This window comes from Buteo buteo, chromosome 18, assembly GCF_964188355.1.
Source record: "Buteo buteo chromosome 18, bButBut1.hap1.1, whole genome shotgun sequence".
Lineage (NCBI taxonomy): Eukaryota > Metazoa > Chordata > Aves > Accipitriformes > Accipitridae > Buteo > Buteo buteo.
Window position 1 is genome coordinate 28,823,403 of NC_134188.1, and position 26,692 is coordinate 28,850,094.

Genomic DNA, 26,692 nt, shown 5'->3' on the forward strand with positions numbered 1-26,692 from the left:
ATGGAGTGTCCCCACAGGGCTGGACCGGTCTGGAGGGACACAGAGATGGGGACGGGGGGCTGGCCACCCCCGAGGGGCGCGTGGGTCAGGGCACTGATCCTGCTCCTCTGCCCAGGTGAGGGGCAGGGAGATGGGAGGATGGAGCAGGGCTGGGGTACCCCGAAGGGCAGGGTGGAGGGGCACAGGGGGGTGCGGGTGGGATGGGAAGCGGGCGGGGGGGGGTTGCATGGGGGGACATGGGATGGGGGACACGCCCGGGGGGATGTGGGTGGAGGATGGGGATGGGGGATGCAAGGGCAGGGATGAGGGTGGAGGATCCAGACCGGGAGACACGGGCAGGGGATGCGGGGTGGGGACAGGCATGGAGGGACACGGGCTGGGGAACGTGGGCTGGGGAGGCGAGCAGGGGGATGATGCACGCTGGGCTCAGTTTCTTGTAATTACTGAAGTCATCTCTTTTTTCCCCTTTTTAAAAAATGTTCTCTGGAGTTTCTTGTATCCTAAGCTTCATTAGAAGCCAGCATTAACAGCAAAGAGCTGCTCAACCACCTCCTCTACACCTCTCATTGAAGACAGATGGACTGGCAAAATTTAAACATACCAAATTTTTCAAACATCCACTTAAAATCCTCCTTCTGCACTGCAGGGGTGGGAAATCCTTCGTTGCCTGTTGTGATTAATGCCCTTTTTTCCCTAAATGCAGAATTCCTTACAGGTTTTACTGAAGCATCAAGAATCATCTACTCTGAAGTTACAGTGCCCAGGCGGCTGGAGGCAAAGGATGGGGTCTTCACAGAGGTCATTTGCTTTTTAGGAAATGCTGTTTCGACCATGGGTCTAGACCATGGCCTCTGCAGGGGCCATGGGTGGGTGCTGAAGGGAGAGTGGGGCAAGGGGACAGATCCAGCTTCCCAGCCAAAATCAGCCTGTAAATAGCATTTCCACTGTTGGATTAATTTCTGAAGTTAATCAGTGCCTCGGCTGTTCCAGGGGGACACGTCCTATTTAATAACAGCAGAAGGAAACCACCATGTCGTCCATCTGGTGCGGGCAAAGTAAGGCTCTTCCCCAGTTTTCCTTCCTCTGTTTATTTTTTGCACGGGGCCATTACAGGGAATTAATAGACCCGCACTGAGGATTTTTGCTTTGCTCTTCAGAAATCTGATAGCCAAGGATATCCCGGTTTTCACATACAGTCCGGAAGGAGACCTGATAACCGAGTTTCCATATATTCAAGTAAGTTTAGGCATCTGTCAAGGATGCATCAACAGCCAGAACTAAATGACCCTCCTCCTCCTCGCAGGCTTATTTGAATATACCAGTGGATCTAAGCAAAGGATGGCTTTCTGTTTCCAAAAAAATTTGTTATTTTTACACTGTTTGTTTAAAAAAAGGAAGGAAATTGTATAGAGACTGATAAAAACTAGAAAAACAATTTCAGATTGATCAGCACACTTGATTTCCCTTTCAAATTTTTCAAGTTTTTAAAATAATTTTACTGAATCAAAAGAAAAATCGAGAAATCACAAAATACCCCCCCGAAAATTCATCATTATCCAGTGATGAGCTCTCAGGCTCCTGTTTTTTCCCTATTTACCTTCTATGCCTTCACTTTTGTTTTGCATGTGAAATACCCCTTTCAAAGTGGTAAAACCTGGATTTGGGGAGGTTTTTATGTGTCCCGTTACTGATGCGGGGGTTTTTTGACCCGGGCATGGGAGCTTTTCCCGAAGCCTGAAGCCACATTCGCACCTTGCAGGACGACTGCTACTACAAGGGGTTTGTGGAAGGCTCCCCGGGATCCGTTGTCTCCCTCAGCACGTGCTTCGGGATCAGGTAGGGCTCTTCCCAGGGAAGAATGGGGGGTTCAGTATCAAATTAACTGGGATGGGCGTATAGCCTCTCTTATAAGACCAGGCATGACACTGAGTTTTGGTAGACCTACCTGCACCTTCTTTCTCAAACAAGCACCCCAAAAGGTCTCTGAATTAAGTGAGGTTTTTTAGAATGCAAACTTACTAGCAGATGCAGCCTATTTAGCTGCAGTGTCTATGCGAGGATAAACAGATCTTAAAGACAGATGCTCCTTGGAAGAGCCGTAGCACAGAGCTTTTATTGCCTTCTCACTTTCCTTTAATATATAGCATTTATCTGCAACTTCTTTACTTTTTTCCAAAGCTGCACGATTGCTCTCTCAAGGCTCTCTTATGTATCATAAACCTTGGGCATGACACTTCTTTTCCATAAAAGATCTTTTAGGTGAGCTCCTTGTATCTTCTCAGGGGATCCCTACCCACAGGAGCAGTGGTATGCAAGAGCTAAATCTTTCCATACCCCCCCCCCCCTTCAAACAAAAAAAACATAAAATATGGGTTGATCCCAATAGCCCTGAACCCCAGAGGCGGCTCCTGGAGCTTCTACCTGTTGGCAAGATGCACAGGGCTGCCCTGCCTCTCCTGCTATGATAAGCACCCTGCACCTTGTTTATTTTTGTATTTACTAAATAATTTAAGAAGTCATTTAGTTCGCATCTCTTACTGACTCCTCTGTTGGAAAATTCGCAGTGGAGTTTTGCAAATTGGAGATCTGAGGTACGAAATCGAGCCCGTGCAGAACTCCTCAACGTTTCAGCACCTCATTTACCGAAGGGCGTTGGAAGGCGGCTCACATCAGCTATGCCAAGTGCCCGAAGAGCACAAGGACCACCTGCCTGAATTCGGAGAACTTGCCAACAGGAGTCATAAAATCCTTGTTATCGAAGTAAGGACTCCCCACCTGCTTGTGTCAATGTTGCACATTTGTGTGTGTACATACAGGTTATGTTAAATGCTGGGAGTGATCCAACCATAGGGAAAATTCCTATTGCATTCATAAAAGCATGACAGGGGTTTCACGCGGTAAAGCATCTGCAGGTCTGGAAGCAAACAGGTTTTCTGTATAGTGACAGTGAGCAAAGCACCCTCACATGATATGGAAACCATACCTACAGGCATGCCTAAGCATCACACCGTGAAATGAAGACCCCATTCTGTTTCTGAGGAGTGTTAGGTAGCGCTTTGTCAGGTGCAGATCATCCTGCCCTGGGTTTGCTTCTCTCTTGAGATCCTTTCCCGCTTGCCAGTTCGTCTCACAAACCCTGAAAAAAATATTCAGGTCTTAAAAATGGGGGTTGAAATGAAAGTGGAAGTAGCAAACAAGAATTTTTTTAAGATGGCGATAAAGAGCGGAGTTGACATGTCTGTCAGCTCCAGAGGTAAAAGCAGCTGAAGATTTCAATAAACAAATCTGAAACGATTAATTATTTTTAAAGACAGTTAGAGAACATTTCTAAATAAGCTGTGATCAGAAGCTGTAGAAGCAATGATTTCAATCGTTGCTGCCTTTCTATTATAGATAATCTATCGACAATCCAGTATTTTACTGCCTGGCTCCAGAAAGAAAAGTGTAGACTCGTGGACCAGGTGTCTGCATCCAGAGCTCTTCCCTCCAGACCCTCTTTTGTAGGGCTGCCCGGGCAAAGAGCCTGGGAAGGACACAGCTTGGGGGTGGGATGTGTTCCTGGGATGTGGGTGCTATCAGCCCCTCTGACAACCGTCTTGAGCTCCATCTCATGGGGTCACAGGATGGCCCAGGTTGGAAGGGACCTCAGGAGGTCTTTGGTTCAGCTTCCTCCTCCACACAGGGTCGACTCTGAGGTCAAACCAGGTTGCTCAGGGCTTTATCCAGTGGGATCTTGAAGACCTCCAAGGATGGAGACTGCACAACCCCTGTGGGCAACTCCCTGCAATGCTTGAATCGTCTTCCTTATTAATGTGTCAGGAATGGAGGCTCTGGGGTTGTAATTCGTCTTGTGTGGAGAAACCTCTGAACGCCTCTCAGTGCTCTGTCTGTGCTGCCTCTCCCGTACCTCCAGAGGGACCTGGAGGTGCAAGTCCTCGGGGCCACGGCTGGGTGCCTCTCTCCCCACCATCGTTTTTGCTGAAGTCCTGTGAGCACCGAGTAAGGGGGAAGGTTACATCGCCTGTCTTACTGACGCGACTCCTGCTCCTACACCCTATTTGTTTGCCTTCCTTTTCCCTCATTGGGCAGCAGAATAATTTCGAGTCTCATCACTGTTCATCGTGCCTCTCTGATGGAGTTGTCCGCAAATCTGCCAGCACGCTGTGTTAACCGCAGGCTGCTGGGATTGATGTTGAACAGCTTCTCTTCTGGGTCTGACTCTCCTGGGACTCCACTTAATGCATCTTTACATCTAGGCAATAAAGATCAACAACTTCTCCCTCTGTGTCTTTAGTTAGTATTCACCTTATGGTAAGAAAATCTAAACTCTACTCCCCAGTTTGCTCAAATTACACACACCAAAAAAGCTTTAGCTATGCCAAAATGCACACTTCTGTTGATTCTTTTCTGTTCAGAAACAGTTTCCATATTTTCAAAGGAAATTAGTTTGTTCTGACATCATTTGATATTGGATATTACTGATGCAGTTGTTATCAGAAACACCTTGGTTAGAAAAATAGTTTATTTGCTTTGATTTGTGAAAGCTTTTAGAGCTTGTGAGGACTTTTGTCATTGCTGTTCCTGCTTTCAAAAGAACTGAGATAAAGTGTTATTTTTGTACCTATGAGTGTGGATTATTTATAGCGACAGCCTGGCCTATGCCAGCGTACTGTGACTGCATTCACTGAAAGAAATAGAGTGACATTCAGAGATGCTGTCTTCTGATAATAATATGAAGCATTTAGATGAAAGAATTACTTATCAGCTCCCATGGGAGAAATATTGTTTTATAAATTGCTACAATTTCACTGAATTTACTGAGAACCTGCCAGGGAAAGGGGGTAATTTAGAATAATAATAAAGTGGTATTTGTTCACCGGAGAGGAGAGATGAGTCCCCATGCTTAAAATTATTTAAGCAATAGCATTTTTTTAGCCATGCATACTTCTGCAAGAGCTAAACCATTTAGAAAGTTGTCTTTCTCAGAGATAGAGACTCATCCTCCTCTCTTCTACCACCAAAACTCGTGGGAACTACTCAAGAGAAAAGCTAACGTGTCTTCCTCACCCCCACCTGAGCCAATGCCAAAGCTACCAGCCAGGTTGTTGTAGGGTCAGCTGCTTTTAATCCTCGCCGCTTCACCAAACCTGCAGATCCTGCGTGCCCTCACAGTCTCACCGTGCGCTCACTCCGTCAGAGATGGGACGTTGCTGCCAACGAGCAATACCTGCTGCGAGGAGAAGACTAACCCCCCAGATTACCCATTAACCAATTGCTACCAGCAATTAATGTGCTGGATGTACATAGAAGAAGTCAATGAGCTCTACCCAGCCCAAGACTGAGTGCATCCCACCTAGAGCAGATTTTCTTCCACCTATGGAGCTGCCCATGCACAAGTAAACACGCAAAGGGCACAGTACCAAACCCCTTATTTCCAGAGGCTGATGGATCCCAGGCACGGCCCACGGTGCCTCTCACTGCCTGGGTCTATCGGTGGGCACGCTCCCATTTGCTGTATTACGCAGGTGTGCTGGGCAAAATGGAGAAAAACTAAGTAAGAGTTCTTTTCGTGGTTTTCGTATGGCTTGAACAATTTTACTTCAGGACCAGTTTTTATCTGCAATTATCTGTTCACCCTCCTGGTTTCTAGCATTGAGCTGCTTGATGCAGGCAGCTCGTGTTGACCCCACTCGATTCTCCCTTTGACACAGTTTTTGTGGTGCCAAATCTAAGGATTAAAAAATGGTCTGAGCACGTGCAAAAGTCTGCAGCTCATAGTGAGCTGATTTAACATGAGCAATGCCAGGTAATCCCCCTCCTACCAAGAAAACCCGACCTACAACTGTGTTCTGTCTCTGAATGTCTCTGCTCTCGCCCTGATTACTCATTATGCTCATTAATCCTTCTCTAATGCATAATTGCTCTGTGTTCTTGTACTTAAGGGAAATTCTGGATTAGTTTGAGTAACACCACTTTGGTTTTTTACAGTGCGGTGTAAGCTTTAAAGCTCCTGAACATATCTCAATAACCACAGTGTCATTTGTTCACTACCAGGAGGTTCCTGGTCTTCAGATGCTGCCTGTGCCCACCAGATACTTGGAGCTGGCCCTGGTCACAAACAAAGAGCTGGTAAGCATCAGAAATTATCACCGTGCTACGGCCGTCGTGTTCTATTGGAGGGAATCCTTGGCGTTCAGCATTGTAACGTAGCCCTTCTCCCCTTTCAGTTTAAAGTTAAGAACTACAATGAAACCCTGATGCTACATCTGTTCATTTCCATAAGCAACCTCCTGAACATGGTGAGTTTTAATGACGTGGTAATTACAACTGCCGTTCCTCTCCCTCAGCTGGCTGTCTAACCCGCGACCCTGGGAAAGAGATGAATGATCTGTGCCTGACTGCAGCTACTCTACCAGGAACCAACGTGTTCCTCGATGCTATAAAACCCACCTCAACTATTAAGAAGTTGCTTCAAATATGAGTGAAGCCCGTTTAAAAATAATTTTGAAATCATCCCTATAAAATGGTTGACTTAGAATAGGCATTATTATTACTAAATGCTTTCTGGTAGCTCATTACGACCTCCCTTTCTCTCCTTTACGATCATCCCCCTTACGAGCCTCTTCTTGCTCCGAACCCTCCAAAACAGCACAAGAGTTTTCCTCTTCTGCTCTGTGAATACACCAACAAGGAGCCAGTGCATCAGCCACCAGCTCAGCCGTAAGGCACTCAAAAATGAGCTACACAGAAAGCTCCATTAAATTAGTACAATGCACAAAAATAAACGGCGTGCTCAGCTCTTTCAGCTTTAGCAAGAAACTGGTCCTTGCACGAATAAATCACGGCGGCGGGCGCAGTGAAGCTGCGCGCCCCGTGGGCTGCAGGGGATGCAACCCTCACCGCCTTCCAGGTGTACAGGCGCATGAAGCTGCAGATCGTCGTCAGCGCGGTGGAGATGTGGACCAGGACCGACCAGGTGACGGCCGCCCGCAGCCTGGCCCGGACGCTGCAGGTTTTTGCCGCGTGGTGTCAGAGGGATGCCGTCGGTCGCATTAATTATGACCATATCCAGTTACTGCTGTAAGAGCGCTGCGGTTTAATCGCTCAGCTCACGTGCCGGCTGTGGGGAGATAAGCAGGGAGCGAGAATATTTTCATCTCTTTCTTCTTCTAATTTTTACATATATATGCTGATAAGTCTTTCGTCCTGGTGATATCTCGTGGAAAAAAATGTAACAGCTTAATCGGTTCTTGTACTAATCAGCACATACTTGTCATGTAAATTGGTACAAGAATTCTCTTTTGCGTTTCATTGTCCTCTTTTATATTTTTCCACACACGTACACACACAGAGCATACAGCTTATTTCCAATTTTGATACAGTTGTCTGTAACTGAATTATTTCAATCTCATTTTTAGTTTTTACTTATTTTTATATATACAAGCCACTCATTTTTTAGATAGAATAATTCATTGTTATATGGTTTACAACTCTATATTTCTGTTAAACCTTTTTGCTAGGACAAGGGAGTTAGATCTCAAACTGCAAGATGTTTAATCACTTATTTCACTCATTTGCTTTTTAAGACCTAGCACCTTGTTTCTGTTTTGTCTGTTCCTTTTTCCTTTATTTTGGGGGAAAGAAACCTTCAACATATTATATTGCCAAATCTTTTAAAAATCATTTTGAATAATTATTTTTTATTGAAATAGCCTATAGGCCACTCTTCCCTTTAAAGTAGGGAGGATGCCAATGAGTTTATAAACCGTGGCCCTGCCTCCTTAGCATGATGCATCGCTGGTGCTTGCACACCTGATCTGTGGGTACCAGCCCAGCTGCATACAGGGCTCCCATAGGAGAAATGGGTGATGCTGGGCTTTTCTTCAAGAAAGGAGCCCCTCATTACCCAAAACCATTATTTTCCAGCTGTAATTCAGGCGATGCATCCCATTATTGACACAAAGTGGTTCTGCATTTCTTTAATGTTCAAACTTTCCCGCTGCAGTGGCCAGCACTACAAGGAACGGGGATTTGCCTGGAAGGGGACGATGTGCCAGACGAACTCCATGGGTGTCATCTCGGTAAGGGGAGACCTCGCGGGTTTGCACTGAAAGGAAAAATAAACCTTTCATATTCACAGTGAACCTTGGGAGTTAATTCTACATAACTCCTGGGCTCAGGCTTTTACCAATTAGCAGGTAACACCTAAACTGGGCATCTAAAGGAGTTGATGTTGGTCTTGGTTTTGCCATTTCTTAAAGAAGACGAGACGGTGAAGGAACAATTCTCCAGTGCTTCCCCAGACCAACTCTTTAGGGGTCCTTTGGTTTCCCTAATTGGTTTTTTGCCAGTGCAAGTCCCTAGTGAGCACAAATTGCACAATCACTGAGCAAAACATTGGAAGTCTGGATCTGAATTTCTCCACATCAACATACACTGACTTGAGAAAATGTGGACCTGTGGTTTTTCTTCCCACCTGCAGTTCCCTGGCCACGACACCATCAGCGACATGATGATGCTTGCCCACGAGATAGGCCACAGTTTAGGCTTCAGCCATGATGACGCAAAACAATTTCAAAACAAATATTGCAATTGCAACTGCACCCAGAGAGGATGCATCATGCGAACATCCCCGGGGTAAGTGAAGCTTGGCTTTCCCTACATCACTGAGGGTGAGATTTGGGTCATTGCCTTCAGCTGTCCACCTCTGAGCAAACGCTGTGTTTCTGTAGGGGGGGTGTATGCCCTTTCCTCCACAGCATCTTTTAATCTTCCAGCTCACCTTGGCAGAGGAATGGGAGTCTAAGCTGCCCCTGCTTTGTGCAGGTGGTTGGACTAGGGACTTCCAGAGGTACCTTCCAACCTAAATTACTCTACGATGCTTTATCAAGTGAAAATAGTTATTTAGATAAGACAAGAGATACCAGTTCTCCCTGAGACACAAATCCACAGAAAACTTGGCTTCCTTGGATCCACTGGCCACAGAATATTTATTTTCCATCTGCTTTCTTCAAGCGCTGCTTGGTTTTGGCTTCCTCATAGCAGGAACTGCTCCTCATACCTGCTCTCTCGATGTAGGATCATCATGAAGAAAAAGAATTCCACTAATTAACTAATGTCTCCTGAAACCTGTGAAAAATATTTGGTAGACATCAGCTTCTGTTGTTTTAGCATCAAAGAAACCATATGATATTGCAGGAGCATCCTTGCATTGGTCAGCTCCACGTACTGCTGATAATACAATGTCTTTAAAAAAGACTCATTCCTCTTAGCTCTAGAGGTCTGCCCAACACACAGTGGACTTCAGCAGGCAGTGAAGGTTTCTTCATTGCAGATTGGTTTGCTTCCAAGTCCTAAGATCCCTTTTTTGGTGTGAAGAAGTCCTCATCTCTGTTCCACTCTCTGCAATGCACACACTGCAGCAATGAGAAAGACACAGGCTCCATGCTTCATATTAGACCCTTATCTTTACTAGAGACCAGCTAAGCCTCCCTGAAGACATTAAGGATTGGAGAAACTGAAGTCTCCTAGCAGATTTGTCTGTTCTTCCAAGAACATCAGGATTGAAACCGCCATTTCAGTGGGGTCACCAGCAGACCTGCTTCACCCTGTGATGTCCCTCCCATCCCGTCCACCTGGAAGTCACCTCTATGGTGACCTCAAGGGGACTGTGACCCAGCACACAAGGGCTGGGGTGAGAACCTCAGCAAGTCAGAGCACCATGTTTCATGGCTCTTTGATCCCTCAGCTTTTGCTGCCATCCATTCCAATAGTAACCTCATTATCCTAACGTACTCATTAAATTGATCTGTTTCCAAACCGCTCACTTTAGCCAATAGTTCTTCCAGAATTCCTAAACGGCGATTAATCAATATGTTCAGCTGAGTTGTTTCCAATTTGGCCACAGTAATTTCCATGCCCGTATTTACACATGAAAAAAGGAGAGAAAAAAGACTTATTCCTACTAAAACTGTCCATGTTCCTCTTTGCTAGTTAATCTATTTGTTCTTTAAGTCCATCAATTAATTTATAAATATGGTATGGTCATATATAATTTTTTTTTCTTACAGATCTTGCTTGGCATTCAGTAATTGCACTATGGGAGAATATTACGATGAAGTAATAAGAAAAAATCTACCTTGTCTACTCAACATACCATCTTTAAAACCATTTCTTCTTGAACTCTGCGGCAATGGTGTCTTGGAAAAAGAGGAAGAATGTGATTGTGGCAGTGACGAGGTTAGCAACTAAAAATTTCACTGCAATCTACATGTTAGAGTAGTGTTCATAAAACTGTGGTGGTTTTGCAACTATGAAAGCTCACTGACTCATGGGAAGAACTGGTCTTTGAAGTGTTACACATTCAAATGAGCCCACTGGCTTCTACTTCTGTGAATTCTGTGAAGTGGGGTTTTTCCCAAATATGGCTTTATTTGTGGGCAAAATATGCATGATCTGTGTAAACATATGCAGAGCATATCTAGAGGTAAATTCAGGGTTTTTTTCCATGACTATGGAGGGACCTTTCGTGGCAGACTCTGTGCAGAGCTGACGGTGAACTCTGCAAGTGTCTGATAAAGAGTCACGCTGCTAGGACAGAGATGAGACCTCTCCATACCTTGTCCAAATGGAAAGGTGTTTTCCTTCTGGTTGTACTAATGTTCCTAAAAATGAGGGGTCTGAAGAAAACAGAAGTATCTGAGCAGTGCTGCAGACAAAGAGGAGACTCTTCAGAAGGGACATGTCTTTGCCTCCAAGCCGCTCTATATACAAGCAAGTTATGAGCACTTGCATCTTCTTGTCTGTAAAATGAGAGTTTTTCTATTTCTGTTCTTTCTTATATTTACTCTGAAGCCCATGAAAGAAGTGCTTTTCTGAAGCACTTGCAATTTGGTATCTTTGCAGCTCTCATGCCAGGATCCATGCAGTTGTGACACGTTGGAAAGTTTGAGTTTTCCAGTGGAAACTCTCATTTGTGTTTTGTGTAATCATTATTTGTACAAAGATTCTGCAGCTTTGTCAAAACCCAGCCATTGCACTGACACCTCCCACACAGAGCAATCTGCATGTGTATTATATCCAGGCTTGGGTTGAACATCATGCACCTTGCTGGTAAAGAGGATTCACCTGCTTTAAGAAATTATGCTAGGAAAAACCAAATCCTACCACCTACAGCCCCCAGAACCTTGCTCTCTCCAACCACTCGTCCCAGATTTCTTCTCCTTAATCAGGCACAGGGCTCAGCCATACAAGTGCCCTGACCAGGAGACCCTTTTTATCACCCTCTTTTATCCCCCCTCTTTTCAATTTTCCCACACTTGTTCCTCCCCAATCCACCTTAATCTCCCCCTGCCTTTTGTCTTTCCCCTCACCATCCCCAACAAAGCTTTGCACATCCCCACATTTGCCCCAAAACATCCCACAATAAGTTTTACGCAACCCTACATTCCCTCTCAAATACCACATTATAAGTTTGAGTCCTCTTCAGGAGAACCAAGGAAATCTTGTTTTCCACCAGTGACCCAAGAGCTCTGGTCTTTGCTAATGTTCCTATTATCTCCTCTTCATCAGCATTGTGTGATCAATTCATTCCTGTTCCTGTCTCCTTTCCTTGTTTTTATGCTAAAAAAACATTAACCAGCTCTCCTTCCAAGGCAGATACCTTTACATCCCAGGTATTCTTAAAATTTGGGTAATTAATTGTGTTTATGTGCCAGAGTTGAGAAATCCATCAGCTCTAGCACCTTGAATGGTTTGGGATTGGGAATTTCAACTTTAAAGGAAATGGTGGATCATTGCTGAAAGAGTTGAAAAAGGGAAGGAAGGAAGGAAAGTACAAAAGAAGGAAGAATGGATAGAAAGGGAGAATAATATCTCCTGCTGTGCTCAGAAGGGTTTCCAAGTACTTTGGAAACATTAATGGGCCTATTCTTAGAGCACCCCTGTGAAGCAGGTAGGTTGGCTGATTAACAGAGGAGATGAGATGGAAGCACTAGTGTTTAAAGAAAAATGTGAATTGTTTTAAAAGTGTCTACACAAGGCATAGTTCCCCTTGACACAGAACTCCAGAAAGTCCAGAGTCTGAGGAGCAGCAGAAAACAGCAGATTTTTTTCCCCCTTTATTTCCTTTAATTCTGTGTCTCTTAAGCTAGGGAAGCTGATCCAAATAAAGAAACTCTTAACACTGAGAAGGTGCAACATTATTTACTTCCAGGCATGCCTCCAAGAAGGATGCTGCTTCTCCTCCAGCTGCCTGCTCACACCAGGGGCTTCTTGTTACAGAGGTGAATGCTGTCACAAATGTCAGGTAAGTCACAACAGCAACAACCACTATTGGCTTTGTCATCTAGGGCAAACTAATGATTTAATTGTTCTTCAGAGCTGTCGGTTAGGTGCTATAGTGTTTATTTCCTGTATTTCTCAGTATATTTGGTCTGAAAATATCCATAAACTTGATTGGAAACTGCTCAAGCTGAGGTAGAAAACAAATAGCTTAGATACACTGAACTTATGTCAGACAAAAAACCATCAGCAGGAGCAGCAAGGCAAGGGTGTAAGGACAGGACCAACTAACCCAACACAAGCAACAGTGTCATGGACCAAACATCCAACTATCACAAGTCTGGCTGAAAGGAAAGAGATTTTAAAACCTCATTTACATTCCTGCTGATTTTGAGCTTTTAGGGAAAATCCAGCAACACTATTTGTAGAGGCATTTCAGATTCAATCTGAAATGCACAAATAAAACCACGAGTTTCTCTGCTGGAGTATCAGTGATCATCATTTGCAATGCCTCAATTTCCATAGGACAGCAAGGACTTTAGTCCCTTATACCTTCCTTCAGTCCTTATTCTGTCCGACTTTTTGCAAATTCAAGTTGCTGTTCTTCATCTTACACTTTTGGGGCATTCCCTAAGATTTTGTCACATGAGTTTCAGTTATTTGGGCCAGCCACTCCAGAAAAAAAAAAAAAATCCATTCGAAACTAATTTTGTGGGCTTTTCTTTACAGTTTCAGCCAGCAGGAAAAATCTGCAGAGAAGATAGGAACATATGTGATCTCCCCGAGTACTGCAATGGCTCTTCAGAGAGCTGCCCCATGGATGTATTTAAGCAAGATGGAACCCTGTGTGGTGACAACGACCGCTGCTACGATGGACACTGCCACAGCCACGAGGCACAATGCAAAGCTTTATTTGGCAGAGGCAAGATACCTCATCCAAGGAACAGCCAGATCATCTCATAGGGAATTAGCCCTCACCTTCAGATAACACTTCGTCTCGTGTCTCCTCCCCCTTCCCTGCCCTCTGCTTTAAAAAAGTCTGGTTTTTCCACAGTCACTGAAGATTCGCTGTTTACTCTTTATAAGGCAGGCAGGCTTCAATAGATGGGCCAGTTACTTAAGAATATAAGTACTTGCATGAAAAATACTAAAGAATACTTCTTAAATACCCCATGATTTTATAACAACAGCTATATAACTACACACATATATATATTAATGTGTATATAAAACATAGTATTGGACTTGATGATCTTAAGGGTCTTTTCCAACCTAAATGATTCGATGATTCTATATATTTATAGTAGTTAGGGTAACGGAAAAGGGGTTTTCTCTGGCAGTGGTTGTTGCAGTGCTGTTTAGGAACATCCCATGCCCGTTGTGCAATGGGAACAGCAGACGTGGCCACCCTCATCCATTTGCCAGTAGACGGTCCCAGAAACAAAGACGTGCTGGAGACAGTCATTGAGATCACTTTTATGCCTTTGAAAGCAACCCCAACCTATAACTCAGGCACCTAAATTTCCCCCAGTTCAAACTTGAAGCATGCATGTGATTTTTTTGAATACCCGCCCACATCCTCTTTCAGATTATTTCAGTTCTGTAGGAAGTAACCAAACTTCCCCAGTGCACGTGTCCTGAAGCTGCAGCAGAGCAGATCTGTTCTGCACTCCCTTCTTAGTGATAGCAGTGATGCCCATCATGATCTGAGACCTAGGTTTCTTTATGAACATATGAAAGTCTTCTGCAAGTATGGCCACAGTTCCTCTGTGATCTACCACATTTATGAGAAGTTTGGAGTCTCTGGGAACGCCTGCACATGAAGACAGTAGCATTTCTCATGAAAGGCATTGCTGGGAAAGGCAAGGATATTGATCAGGCAGAATATTTTTGTCATTATTTCGATGTGGGGCACCAAAGGAATTGTCACGCGAGTATTAAATGGTGCTAACACAGCCAGCAGTGATCTCAGCCACCTCTGCAGGACAGCTGGGAAGTCTGGCGGTTGGTCTTACCTTGAGAACATTTTGGATGCTTGAAAACTTCTAAAAATGCCTGATGGGAGTCCTGCATTGACCACAGGCTCTCCCTCTTTTCCCTCAGTGGTCTGTTACTCTTATACAACACTCTGTGAATATAAAAATGTTCTGAAAAAACTGGGAGTCCCCTGGGTTAGAAATGGTTTTGCTTTACTGAAATCCAGATCTCTGAGCTGTTTCTGACATCTAACAGAAATTAGTGTTGCTAATACTGAATATAATGTTGGTGATTCTGGTTTCATGATAAATGTAAGATACATTAACCTGTGTCACCCAGCAAGTTAGAATTAAAGAAAAAAATAGGTTTGGGAAAGATTTTAGGCTTTTAATCCAATTTTATGCTCCATGTTGTTCTGGATAAATGACCATAGACCATTCTGATCATTGGTTGATCTCTTGGTGGCAAATCTGTTCATTTAGCCACTTTAGTCTCACATTGACTATTTTGGTCCAAAAGAGGACCAGAACCAAAAGGGGCGGGGGGGGGGGGGGAATGCCCATAAAACATGGCAGGTCAAATGCAAGCTGTGGTTGACTGGAACTTCATTTCAGAAAAACCACAAATATCATCTGGAGGGATTATGGGGGTGCAGATAGTCCCTGCCTCTCCGTGAACATCTCCTTCTGCTCTCTCGCTCTGCAGCCGCCCACCGTGCCCCGCTGAGCTGCTTTAGGGAAGTGAATGTTCGAGGCGACCGGTGTGGGAACTGTGGCTGGAACGGGACACACTACACTAAATGCCTGGAAGAGTAAGTGCTGGTTACTGGTGGTTACTGGTGTCCCACTCCTGCCAGTAGCCAGGCAGGACTGGGACAGCACTCTTGTGCGTTGTTATACAAGGCATACAAACAGAGCACTGCTTCTAAGGGGTTTTCAACTTGAATTTTTTTTGTTGGGATTAAGCACAAGAGAGGCAAAAGCAAAAACAGTGTCGGGAAAAGGAGTGCAGCTTTTTTGTATGACCTGGATGCTCTGCTAGGCTTTTCTGGTTGGTTTTCATAGGTGAAGGTGATGTACAAGCATTGCTGAGAGCCTACCTGTATAACGGTCAAAGTAAGGGAAAAAAGCACATGGCAATAGAAGGAATTTGAGGCAGCGTTTCTTCAGGTTGGGTTCTTCTTGCACTTTCAACCCAGAAAGTTAAGTGAGGACGGTCTTCTTTTTACAGGAACTTACAGATTTTTCTTCTTTGCTTGTCCAGAACAGCCTTAAATCTTATCTCCCAGCATGAATGGAAGTTTAGCACATGATACTTTCCAGCTTTCCCACAGTAAGGGGTCATCCCATCACCAGGCGAGGGCTGAGTTTTCCTGTTCAGTTTGATAACAGGTTCTCTAACCCTTTTTCTCCTTTAGCATGAATTCTTTTCATGTTGCTGTCATGCACAGCAGTCACCAGTCAGTACATCTTAAAAAACATGCCTAGATGAGACATTGTCGTAGAGTGCTGTCCCTTAACCTTTGAACTCATCACTCTCCAAGCCCTCCTCTGTGCTCCTGTCCTGAGAGCAGGACCTGCTGAGAATGACCCACATCTGAGTGCGGATACGGATAATCATTGAAAAGGGAGGAGATTGTTTACTGGGACCATCCCTATGCATATTAACATTCACTCAAAAATATGCAGTTGCTGGTACCTAACCTTCATGCTTGCACTTTGGCAGTTCACCAAGGAGGGGGACATTGCTGTCATTAGAGGAGATACTAGGTTGCACATTCACAACTTGAGTTTATTTCCTATTTTCCTACTGAGCACTACACAGGCAGCACCTGAGCTTCACTGTTGCCATCTCTGGGCACAGAGACAGTTTCTGAATAACTACACTCAATTCTTCCTGGCATAAACAGCAGTATTTCTCATACAGTATATAAAATGGGCAAAACACATGAAAAGTGAGGGTCAAATAGTCAAATGGAAGTAGCTCTGCAGCTTCTGGAGAGATACACCAAATGGCTGTGTCTATGTGTACTGATACCAACAGGCATAAAAAGAGCCCGTGTCAATACTAGTTAAATGACTTAACCTCAGAAAAGGGGTGGTTGGGTGCAAACTGCCTAAAGGATTGGTCCTGGACAGTGGGAACCTCTGACCATGCCCAGGGTTGTTCCCAGTGTCCCAGCACCACGGATCACCACATCTTCAGATGTCTCCATAGACCCTGCAGCAGGCTGTTTGTCTACCCCAGGAATGTCCTGTGTGGAAGAGTGCAATGTGCTAACATTAAAAGAGTACCAGTCAGGCAAGACGGCGAGACCGTGGTTCAGACTACCATGAACGATCAGCTCTGCTGGGGACTCGAGTTTCACCTGGCTCCAGACACTCCTGACGAGGGATCCGTGAAAGACGGCACATCGTGCGGTAGAAACAAGGTACTCTTAGTGAGCTAGGAGGAGATATGAATAGTACAGGACAGAGATTAAGTGAAAGGATTTTGTTCCTAAAGGAGATGTTCTTGGTCTCTGACATAAACCCCATAGTGCCTTCTGTTAAAGCCTCCTTTAACAGCTGAAAAATAGCAACATATTGTATTGGTTTCGGGGGGGGGTGTTTACCTCAGACTGAGTGGCTAACACAATAGCTGGTATTTTTTTCTATTAGAAGGGAAAAGAAATAGATTGTACTCTTCTTTTGAAGCTACTAATCAAAGTCAACGTTTATTTGTTGTATATACAAAAGAATTTGAAGTGTTTTTCCAAGAATAGGACTCACTTCTTCCCTTTGACCCACACAGAAGACCAAACTCCTGCCAAGCTGATGACACACTAAAGGATGAGTTTCCTGCTATTACATGGCAGGGAAAATATTTCTAAGAAAAACAGAGGCGCTGAGTTCCACCAAAAGGGAAGGAGTTGCTCAGTGTTGGCTTTGGTAGAGTTCTCCTTTCAGGAGACATGGGTTTCACATCAACAAATGCAAACATTAATTCCAAAAATAACTAATTTGCAAGGCAAAAAGTTGAAAACATACCTTCTTCATTCTCCTTCTGCACAGAAGAGATGTGTTTGTGTCTCCTAGAGCTAGGAAAATGCTCCAAGTTATTCACTGCACAAACAAACCATCTTCTGGAGTTCCAAGGTCTTGTTCACGTCAGGGACTGGACAAGACAAGACCAGAGTTCCTGAGCCATAAAGTGCCAGGAGCGGGAGAGCATGCTGGGGAAATAGTGTTGCATTTATGTACAGAGATCAGGATGGTTGTGCAGGGTCAGTCCAAGAGTCCATCCAGCCCAGAATCCTCCACCAGTTGTGGGCAGGTACCTAGGGAAGGGTATGAGCGGAGCAGGCACATACGGTACTTCCTACTAATACTGGCACTACCTTCAATTTTCAGCTCTTAAGTACTCAGTTCCTGAGGTAGAAGTGGGGTTTGTGCATTTCGTAACCCTCAAGGGTTTGTTCAGTCTCCTCTTTTGTTTGCCTTGAACCCAGAACTTGAGATCTTCATTTTATGCTCCCCTAGTGCTTGCTTGGAGAAAGAAAATTAAATGAAACTTTTCATGACTGAAAAGACTTGGCCTGCTATTTCTCACTACTTTTATCCCTACTCACTGGTCAGTGCCCTTTCCTAGTATCTGTCATTTTATCATTTCACTAATATAAATCTGCCTCTTTCTGCAGATATGTATGAACAGGACATGTGTCAACGCGGCTTTTCTCAACAGTGATTGTAGGGAGAAAAAATGCAATGGCAGAGGGGTAAGTAGAAAACATCTAAGTATCCTTTGAACAGTAGAGTATATGAAGTGTAAATTTGTCTCTCAAAAGCAGCATTAGAAGTCCAGAATCATTCCTGGTTCAGCAGCACAGAGATTATTTTTGGTTTCACCCATGACTCTCCTCCCAGATTCTGCTCTGGCCCTCCACAGCTCTTCATAGCAGTTTTGTTGGTTACTTTACCATTCTTCTTATTTGTTCCCTCAAATATTTTGAAAACCAACTTCCTCATCATAACACTTCATCCTTCATCGCACCTGCCAGTGCTACTGAATTTAAATGAGGTGGAGTTGGAGAGATCTTCTAAAAAATGCATGCTCAGTTCTGCAACTTCGCTTTCTTTACAAATACTACAGAAATGGCAGATTTTGTACAATATTGGCTGGACTTATAAAACCTACATTCCAGACATTAATACTGGCAGAATTATTTCACATGTGGCCTTTTTTTATGACATCACTTCCAAGGTACCTGCCCCTTTCCAGACAGATATTATTGTAGATGAGCAGAAGATCTGTCTGGGTGTTAGTGTGGATGCTAAGGGAGAATATTAGGAAGATTTGCCATCATCTGTCTTTTATCTGTAGTATTGCCAAGGACCAGTAAGAAGTTACTGGCAGTCTGTCAACCTGTAACTGGCAGTCTGTCAACCAGGACAGAAGGGTCTGAGGTCTGGTTTTCTTCTGCTCTGTCACCAGCTGCAGGTGGCCGAGTCCTTCAGAAGTTATGTTCTTGGCAACACTGGTCTCAAAGTAGTTGGAATAACCATGTCGTTGTACTGTGTTCAGAGAGAAATGTTATAACCCAAAAAATGCACACTTTTTTCTTGGGAAGCCATTCTCCAAACTAAATAGACATCCTTGAAAATTAATAATTACTGCTCTATGTGGTTTGGGCTGCATAAATGAGTGAAGAAAGCTAGCCTCAACCCTGTGTCCCCAGAAGAGAGAAAATGTTACTCAAAGCGGACCCGCTATATTTGGGTGGGAAACTGTCACTACCTACACGGGTGTGCAAATTTGAGATGCAGGGAGCGGAGCTATGGGTCCATACTACCAAGCAGTAACACAAACCTAGACTAACAACATATAATAGGAAATCAGCCGACAAGCCTCTAAAGAGCATCAACTCGGTGCGTGCCACTGACACGGGCTGACCGCAGACCCACACTGCAGCATGACCCAAAATCGGGGCAGTAGTCCCAGGGGAGCTCTTCCCTCTGCTCCTGGTCGACAGTGAGGATACTCAGGCTGCTTGGCAGCCCTCACTGCGCCCCATGAGAGGTTCAGCTGTTAGGGACCGTGAGTGAGAACCGAGGAACGCAGGAGCTGAGTAATCCAGCCTGGACGGGACAAATAAATGTGCAACCAAGGGAGTTATGGTCCTATCTTGCAGGAAAACCCATAATTTTTGAATCACATGAAGGTGACAAATTCATTTTGGACATATTTGTGAAATATGTAGTCACAACAGAAACAGTCAAAGCATTCAAAAGGGCAGGGTAGCTCTGCAATTAATAAAGACTGCAAAAAGGCTTTCCAACTTTCAGATTAAAAATGGCTTGAGAAGTGCAAAAAGCACTCCTACTAAGTTGGAAAAGGCAAATGTAACCATCTCTCGCCTTCTGTATGCTGTCATCTCTTCCCTGCGGTGTTTGTCGCACCTCTTCCAACAGGACCATCACCTCAGCGATGGATGGGGAACTCCCACTGCCCTCCCTGCACAAACATAGCAGACATCTAACGATCGGTACAAGCCACGCAGCCCACGACAGCCTGTGACCAGGGGCACCAGCCTATCTATCACCTTTGCACAAAACAGGCTGAACATTTCCACAATGGCAGCTAAAGCAGAGTAACAAATTTATCTTAGGACACGCATTCCACCCAGCCTGTCTCTGCAGTGCCTGCCAATAAACTGTGCTAGCAGCCTATTCCCCAGGGAAACACAGGGCCACCTCATGATTCCTTTATTTTTCATGCCATAAAGTGTTTTCTTTTAGGTGTGCAACAATAAGAAAAACTGTCACTGTGATTTTGGATGGGCCCCTCCGGACTGCAAGCTGGAAGGCTTTGGAGGCAGCGTTGACAGCGGACCACCTCCTCCTTCGCACAGTGAGTGCCGTGGGGTGGGACCTCTCTGCACGTCGCACTGCCTGGCTTAGCTTTACTTTTTCTTCAACGAGTTCAGCAGTTCTCCATCTATATTTTCAGATCACTTTAGACTTTGTTCAGGCGTCTCTTTGTCCCTTGCTATTTAGCCATGTCAGGTGTTTTTTTTTCTCTTACCTCACCTTCTTTTTTTATCATGCTAGTTGTGCTTGCCTTGCCTGACTCTCTCAGACCATTCTCAGGGCACCCACACGATCTGCAGATCGATTCCACTAAGCACAGGGGCCAAGCAGCCAGCACACATTCATTAAGATGGTTTATGAGGTGTGTCATTCTGAGCATTCAAAACCCTCTTAGGAGAATCTTCCTCTCCTCTTAACAGAGATCTCCAGCAGAGCTCCAACCCAGAGAGGACAGGACATAAATAAATATGATCCCGGCAAGTACCTCTGAGAGGTGTACTTTTGCCTTCCTATACATTCGCTGTTCTAACTGGCTGATTAAGAAATACCACACAGTCACTCAGCAGTACTCCACAAACCCATCAGCACCCGACAGCTGACAGCCTTCAAGCTCTTCCCCAACCCTCTTTGCTCATTAGTTCTGCTACTGACAAAGAGCTAATAGATCCTTCTGCTCTTTATTCGACCAGGCAAATGGCAAGTCACTCAGGCAGTAAAGGGCCCACGGCACCGCAGAAATATAACTCTTTTGAGCAGATAACTGTTTATATGTCAAATCAGCTGCTCTTCAAATATCAACCCACTCTAACATTTCACCTGCCTGTGAGGAGGGGAAGGTACCCAAGTGGTAACGTTCTGCTCCTCTCAATTCACAGAGAAAGGCCGATGCCAAGTTTTAGGCTTCTCCTAGGGTCTCCTTAACAGTTGCTTATGTGTGCTGGAAGAAGCCAACCCTTTTACACTTTCCCTACGAAAAATCTCTCATACCTACTTATCCATACACTACCTACACATTGGAGCCTCAGCCATTAGCTGAAGTAGGTGTTCAGCTCACATTACTCATCCTTCAGTGCTATACTTGGGTATTTCTTCATCTGCGTGTCCTTATCAGGGAACCCCATTGGAAGCCTTCCTGCTCATTCATTATGTCCTCAAACTCCTTACCATGCCAGCCCAAAGACTCCCGTTTCCAGGCCTATATAGCATTACTTTAGCCTCTACACGGTATACCTCAAGGCTTTTTATTGTTTCTCAGAAAGCTAAGAATGCTGGTAGCTCCCAAGTCGCAGTGGTGGAGGTGCCTTGGAGACCCAGCCCGAGAGCAGAAGGAAGGCAGCATGCAAGTGAGCATCTGCTCGCTTGGGGTTGAGTGTGTGCAGTAATGAATATCCGAACATACGTGACAAACTGCTTGTTTCCACTAGCGTTCTGTTGTGCCAGAAACGCCTGGTGTGCACAGAGCATAATGTTCTTTCTCTCTCTTCCATTCCAAGTGTCGAGAGTTGCAAGTATTATGGGAAAAGCTACCGGAATGCTCCTTTTACTCTTCTTGATTTTGGCCTTTCTGCTGCACAAGAGGGTTGCCATTGCTCAGTGGATCCAAAGGTAGGTAAAGCTCCACTAATCTTTGCATCGCTTGGCAAAACTCAAGCACATTTAACAATTTCTAACCAAGGTTCTCAGCATCCCTTTCCATGAAGGGCCTTCCTGTGAGTTCATGGTGCAATGCCGGCCACCTTTCTTGCAAACCAAGATCATCTTGCTTCAGAGACAACCTGCAGGTCTGATCGACGGCCAGAGCTTTGTCACAACTGCCTCTTCTCCAGAAACGGCAGCTAGAGCTTAATAGTTTTTAATCCTTTCTGGCACTTTTAAAAAGTTTTCCATAGAAATTTTGAAACTAAAATTTTTGTCTAACTTCAGGATAATTTTTCATAAAATTTGGCTTTTTCCTAAATCACTCTTCCTTTTTTCTCCTTTGGAATGCTTAACCCTTTTTTTTTTTTTTTACTTTTTCCTTTGATTTTCACTTTTTTCATTCACTGAAAAATGTGAACAAAAGTTGAAAAAAGAAAGATTTTTAAATGGTGTGCAGAGGATAAACACTCTCTTATCCTCTTACTGTTTTTTCCACATATTTCCCAGGTCAAATGGGTTTATAAGCTTAACTGAAAGAATATGGGAATGTGACTGCAGGGGGGGGAGAATGTTCAAAATCCCAAACCAGAAAATGAACGATGACATTCCCCTCGATGATCTCTGCACATCCACATGCTTCAGATTTGCTGGGCTAATTTATTGTGCCAAGAAGTAGGAAAAACCACACGGTTTGTTCTGCTCTTTGCAGCAAGACTGTCTAGTACCCAGCTACCTCATGTACTACCAATTTAAGTACCTCTACCCTATGCTACAGTCTTCAGAGCAGATACAATAAATGCTTTCCCCTTACCACGGTGATCTGTGGTATCTCTGGAACTCAGGTAAGAGACAGGATTTAACTCGCTTCATAGTTTCATTTTCTTGTCATTTTACATATCCATGTCAGAGGAGACAGTTTCAAAAAGACACCCAATATTTCTCATAAGGTACTTGTCCATAAACTAGACCACCTTATTTTGCATGAAATCACTGTCCAAAGTTCATGTTCACTGAGCACTTTGTTATAGGTGGCGACTTAGAAGACAGGAAAAAAATAATAGTACCACTCCTCCTCCTCCAAAAGAAGTAAGTATATTCTCCCATCTCTAATATAAAAATGATGTTCTTGAAGGGGTTTGGAAAACTTTAACATCTCAGTATTTTCCAAACATCTTTTTCCTTTCTCTGTAATTCATGCTCCCCCAGTTATTTCAGTGCAAGTCAAAAGCTGCCAGTGAGGACATACCCAAAGAGTGTGTGCAGCATACCTGCAGAAAATTGTTTTGGTTTATGTCAAAAGACAGTTTAGGGTAAAAATACCAAGTTCCTATAAATAGAAGTGCATTCAGATTGACTGCTTCAAGAGCTGGCATTAGCATGATGACACAGCTGAAGAAAGCACAAACAAAACACTAGTCAGAAAATAAGAATTTTGTCTACATTGGGACAAATATGAGATCTCGCCCAAAATTGGCAGTATGAGGTGGCAGACATCATAGTGTCCTTGCAGGGAGCCGCCAGGCAGGAGGGACAAGTTCAAGCCTCTGCTCTCATCCTGGCCATGGGGCTTTTCTGCGGTGTCTGCCGCTGTTCAGCAAGGCTGCTCTATCCTCCAGGAATCTGGCTAATCTAAACTACGTCAAAGCTGATGCAGTTTCATCAGATCAACTTTTCCAAGGAAAAGCTCCCTGGAAAAAAAAAAAAAAAATCCTGCCTCTTCCAGTTAGAAAAGCAGGAGAAAACAGATAAGGAACCAGAAAACAGAAAGCATAGTAAGAAAGAAGAGCACCTAAGGTCTCACCTCACACCACATGCACAGGCATCACCCATCCATGAGGCCCAGGGAAGAGCCCCGGGGTCAGAAATTCATGGTCTTTAGGGAAAAACTGGAAGACATGAGTTCTATAATTTGAGGTGACTGAGGGGATATTGGATAATAACACCCCAATACAGTCAAGGCAACCATAAATTCAAACCTTGCTTTTTAGGTTTATTGCAGGCAGAACAAAAAAATTATGAGACTAAACTGCAACACAAGAGATTTTCGCTAAGAAGTGAAAAAAAGCTGTGCTGCTTTTTATATAGCACTGAGGAGGTCCACCACATCTCATAGAACAAGTGAACCTAAAGAGACAGATGGGGAAAGTTACTTTTTTCTGTCAATAGTTAATTCAAGTATGGCAGTCATTGTCACAAGATGCTGATGAAATCAAGCACTGAACATAATGTAAAGAAGATTAATCACATGGAGAGATAACAAGATTAATCAAAATGTTAACAGAGTATTAGCATAACCCACAAAATAAGTAAGAGGAGAGCAGAAGAGGTAGTCTAGGAAAAGTATGTCAAGTCTGCCACCTTTGCTCTTAATACATTACGTGTGGTCTCTAAACACCACAGGAGTCTAGAAATGACAGATTTGATAAAATGCATGTAAATTAATTCCATTGAAGCAATGCAGTTTAAGAATTTTACTACAATTTTTCAAACATTATAAATGAAAAAAGCCACTGAAGACTGAAAACATACATTAATTAAGAAACCGAGGAAGCGCTGAGACACCAGGGCAGAGGTTGGAAACTCCAGCCCAGGGAAAAGGAGCAAAGAGAGGAGGTGCCTTGGTTACATTTGCAGGCAATATGCCTAGAAATGTAATATATCGTGACAACTAAAGGAGTTATAAACAGAACATAAACTGGGCCAGATCAAGACCCATCCAAAGCAGCATCTCCTCTACAGCGTGCAGTAGCAGACTGGGGAAAGCATCATCACCAGGACACGGTGAGCTGATCCTGGTCTCCTGAAGTTCTGCTGATGGCCAGTTTGCATCCAGGCCACTGTATTTAAAGGTCCTGTTGGACTCACCCTCCACAAATGCGTCTAATCCCTCTGAACCTACTTATCCTACTGCCTCCCCAGGATTCTGTGACTCTGAATTTCACCAGAAAAGAGTCTTCATCCTCTGTAAATGCATCCTTCCAAACAGTTCCGCTGTTCCAGTATACATTCCTTAAAATTGTAAACACTGGACTCTGCCACCAGCATGCTAACAAAATAACCTCTGTTTAAGTAGAATATGCTGTACTAACCTTAGCATTTTATTTTTCAGGAGAACCTAGCAGAGGAAGAGGAAAGTCCTTCTAAGGATTAAGCCAGAGCAGTGCCTCTTTGCAGGACACAAGACCTCAGAGGGCTGAAAAAAACCTAGGCATGGCTCTGAGAGCAGCCTCACACATCGCTGGCTCTGCGGGAACCGTAGGAAGCCCTGCTTCCCAAATCTGTTACATTAGTTTCGGTGGCATTCAGCTTTAAATAGGAATGTTACCTTCACTGAAATAAAACAGGTTTTCTTCCTATTTCTGTTTACAGCAAATATCTTGCTTTCCAGGAGGAAGCTGGACTCTGCTCCTGCAAGGGTTTCCATCTCCGCTTCCTAGGCACTTTATGTCTGCTGCCCGGGTCATCACTTTACGGGCCTTGCAAACTCTGTAGGCAGGCACACAGCAGGCTGTATCTCGACATTCTGAATTTTTTAGGCTGAGTGTTTTGATCTGTGAGTCCAGAGCAACTGACTACAACACACAACCCTAAGAATGCAGACCTTGCCTGTGGCCAGAGCAAGCTCAACACTACAAGCCAGTGTGTACCTGAAAGGATGCATGGATTGCGGGATGAGTGGTTTAGAGTTCTTAGGATTCCTCAGTCTCCTTTTTTAGACTGACTGATGGAAAGTCCACCTCCCAGTTCCCCACTGTCTGCTTGGTAGACCAAAGAGCAGACACATTGTTTCTTTGGCTTCTCAGATATAAAAGAGAAAAAAAAATTGCATTTCTGTTTGAAATACTCATCCCTGAACATACTGAGCCATGCCGTTGCCTTGTATGGGTCTGGATTTCAGAGTCACAGCAGAGGACAGGGCTGGATGGGCTCTGTGGCCATAGGAATGTCCACAAGGTCTGCTGCTTTCAAAAACTGAGTGAGAACAAAGAACGGGAAAAAATATTGTATCAGTGTGTTTGCCACAAATGGTCTGAGACCAATTCTTGGTATCCATTCCTGTTCTAAATATCAGCTGATCTTCCCCCAAAGAGTACAGCAGACCCTTGTGACTCAAAACAGCTAACTCGAAGACACAGTTTTGAAGAAATGGCCTTCCCAACTCTTCCTGAAGATAAGCAATGACTACAAGGGAAATACAATAGTCCCAAAATTACATTTTTCTTGCCGGGCGGTCCTGAAAACAACACTGTCCACCACCTTCTCCCTCATTTTCATCAACATGTCACAGTGACTGGCACCGTCTTGGCCAGAGTGAAACACTCTGGCTTGGTCCAAAAGATAGGCTCTTCAGGGCAATGAGCCTGCAAGAAAGGCAGGTCTACCAAACTGTCCAAGAATTCATCTACATCACTTTGAAGTTTACTACAAATGTACAAGGGGTGATCACTCTTGGCGTGTGTCGTGGTTTCAGCCCAGCCAGCAACAAAGCACCAGACAGCCACTCGCTCACTCCCTCCTCCCCGGCCATGATGGGATGAGGACAAAATATAAAGAAAGGCTCATGGGTCAAGACAAGGACTGGGAGGGATCACTCACCACTTATAGTCATGGGCAAAAGACAGGCTCAACTTGGGGAAGAAACAAAATCAATTTATTTTACTACAAATCAAATCAAAACAAAGATATTAGGAAGTAAAACCAAACCTGAGCCTCTGAGGGTGGCTCAGCTATAGAAATAGCAACTGGAAATACTCTTTTTATCCTTGTGAGTAGCTACTGTGTAACATTCAGACCGCAGACTGCTCAGACATCCAGTAGGCAAATACCATTTCGTTTCACTTAAAGAGTATACCAGTTCTCACAGTGACTATTTCCATTCCTAGCTCCTTCACAGTTTCCTTTCCCAATGTACATGTCTCCAAGGCTGCCCAAGACCAGACACAGTG

General features: G+C 44.2%; 1 protein-coding gene across 1 annotated transcript; it reads left to right on the top strand.

The window, feature by feature from the left end:
• Positions 1-26,692, top strand: LOC142041614 (disintegrin and metalloproteinase domain-containing protein 20-like). Its single transcript, XM_075050608.1, has 22 exons — positions 1-115; positions 716-798; positions 991-1,055; positions 1,158-1,236; positions 1,760-1,836; positions 2,565-2,760; positions 6,055-6,129; positions 6,228-6,299; positions 6,911-7,080; positions 8,006-8,081; positions 8,483-8,637; positions 10,071-10,239; positions 12,215-12,307; positions 13,012-13,204; positions 14,965-15,070; positions 16,507-16,690; positions 17,939-18,016; positions 20,037-20,192; positions 21,364-21,451; positions 21,533-21,713; positions 22,775-22,832; positions 24,856-26,692. Exons 1-22 carry the CDS (start codon positions 1-3, stop codon positions 24,895-24,897), a joined length of 2,511 nt encoding a protein of 836 aa, XP_074906709.1. The 3' UTR covers positions 24,898-26,692.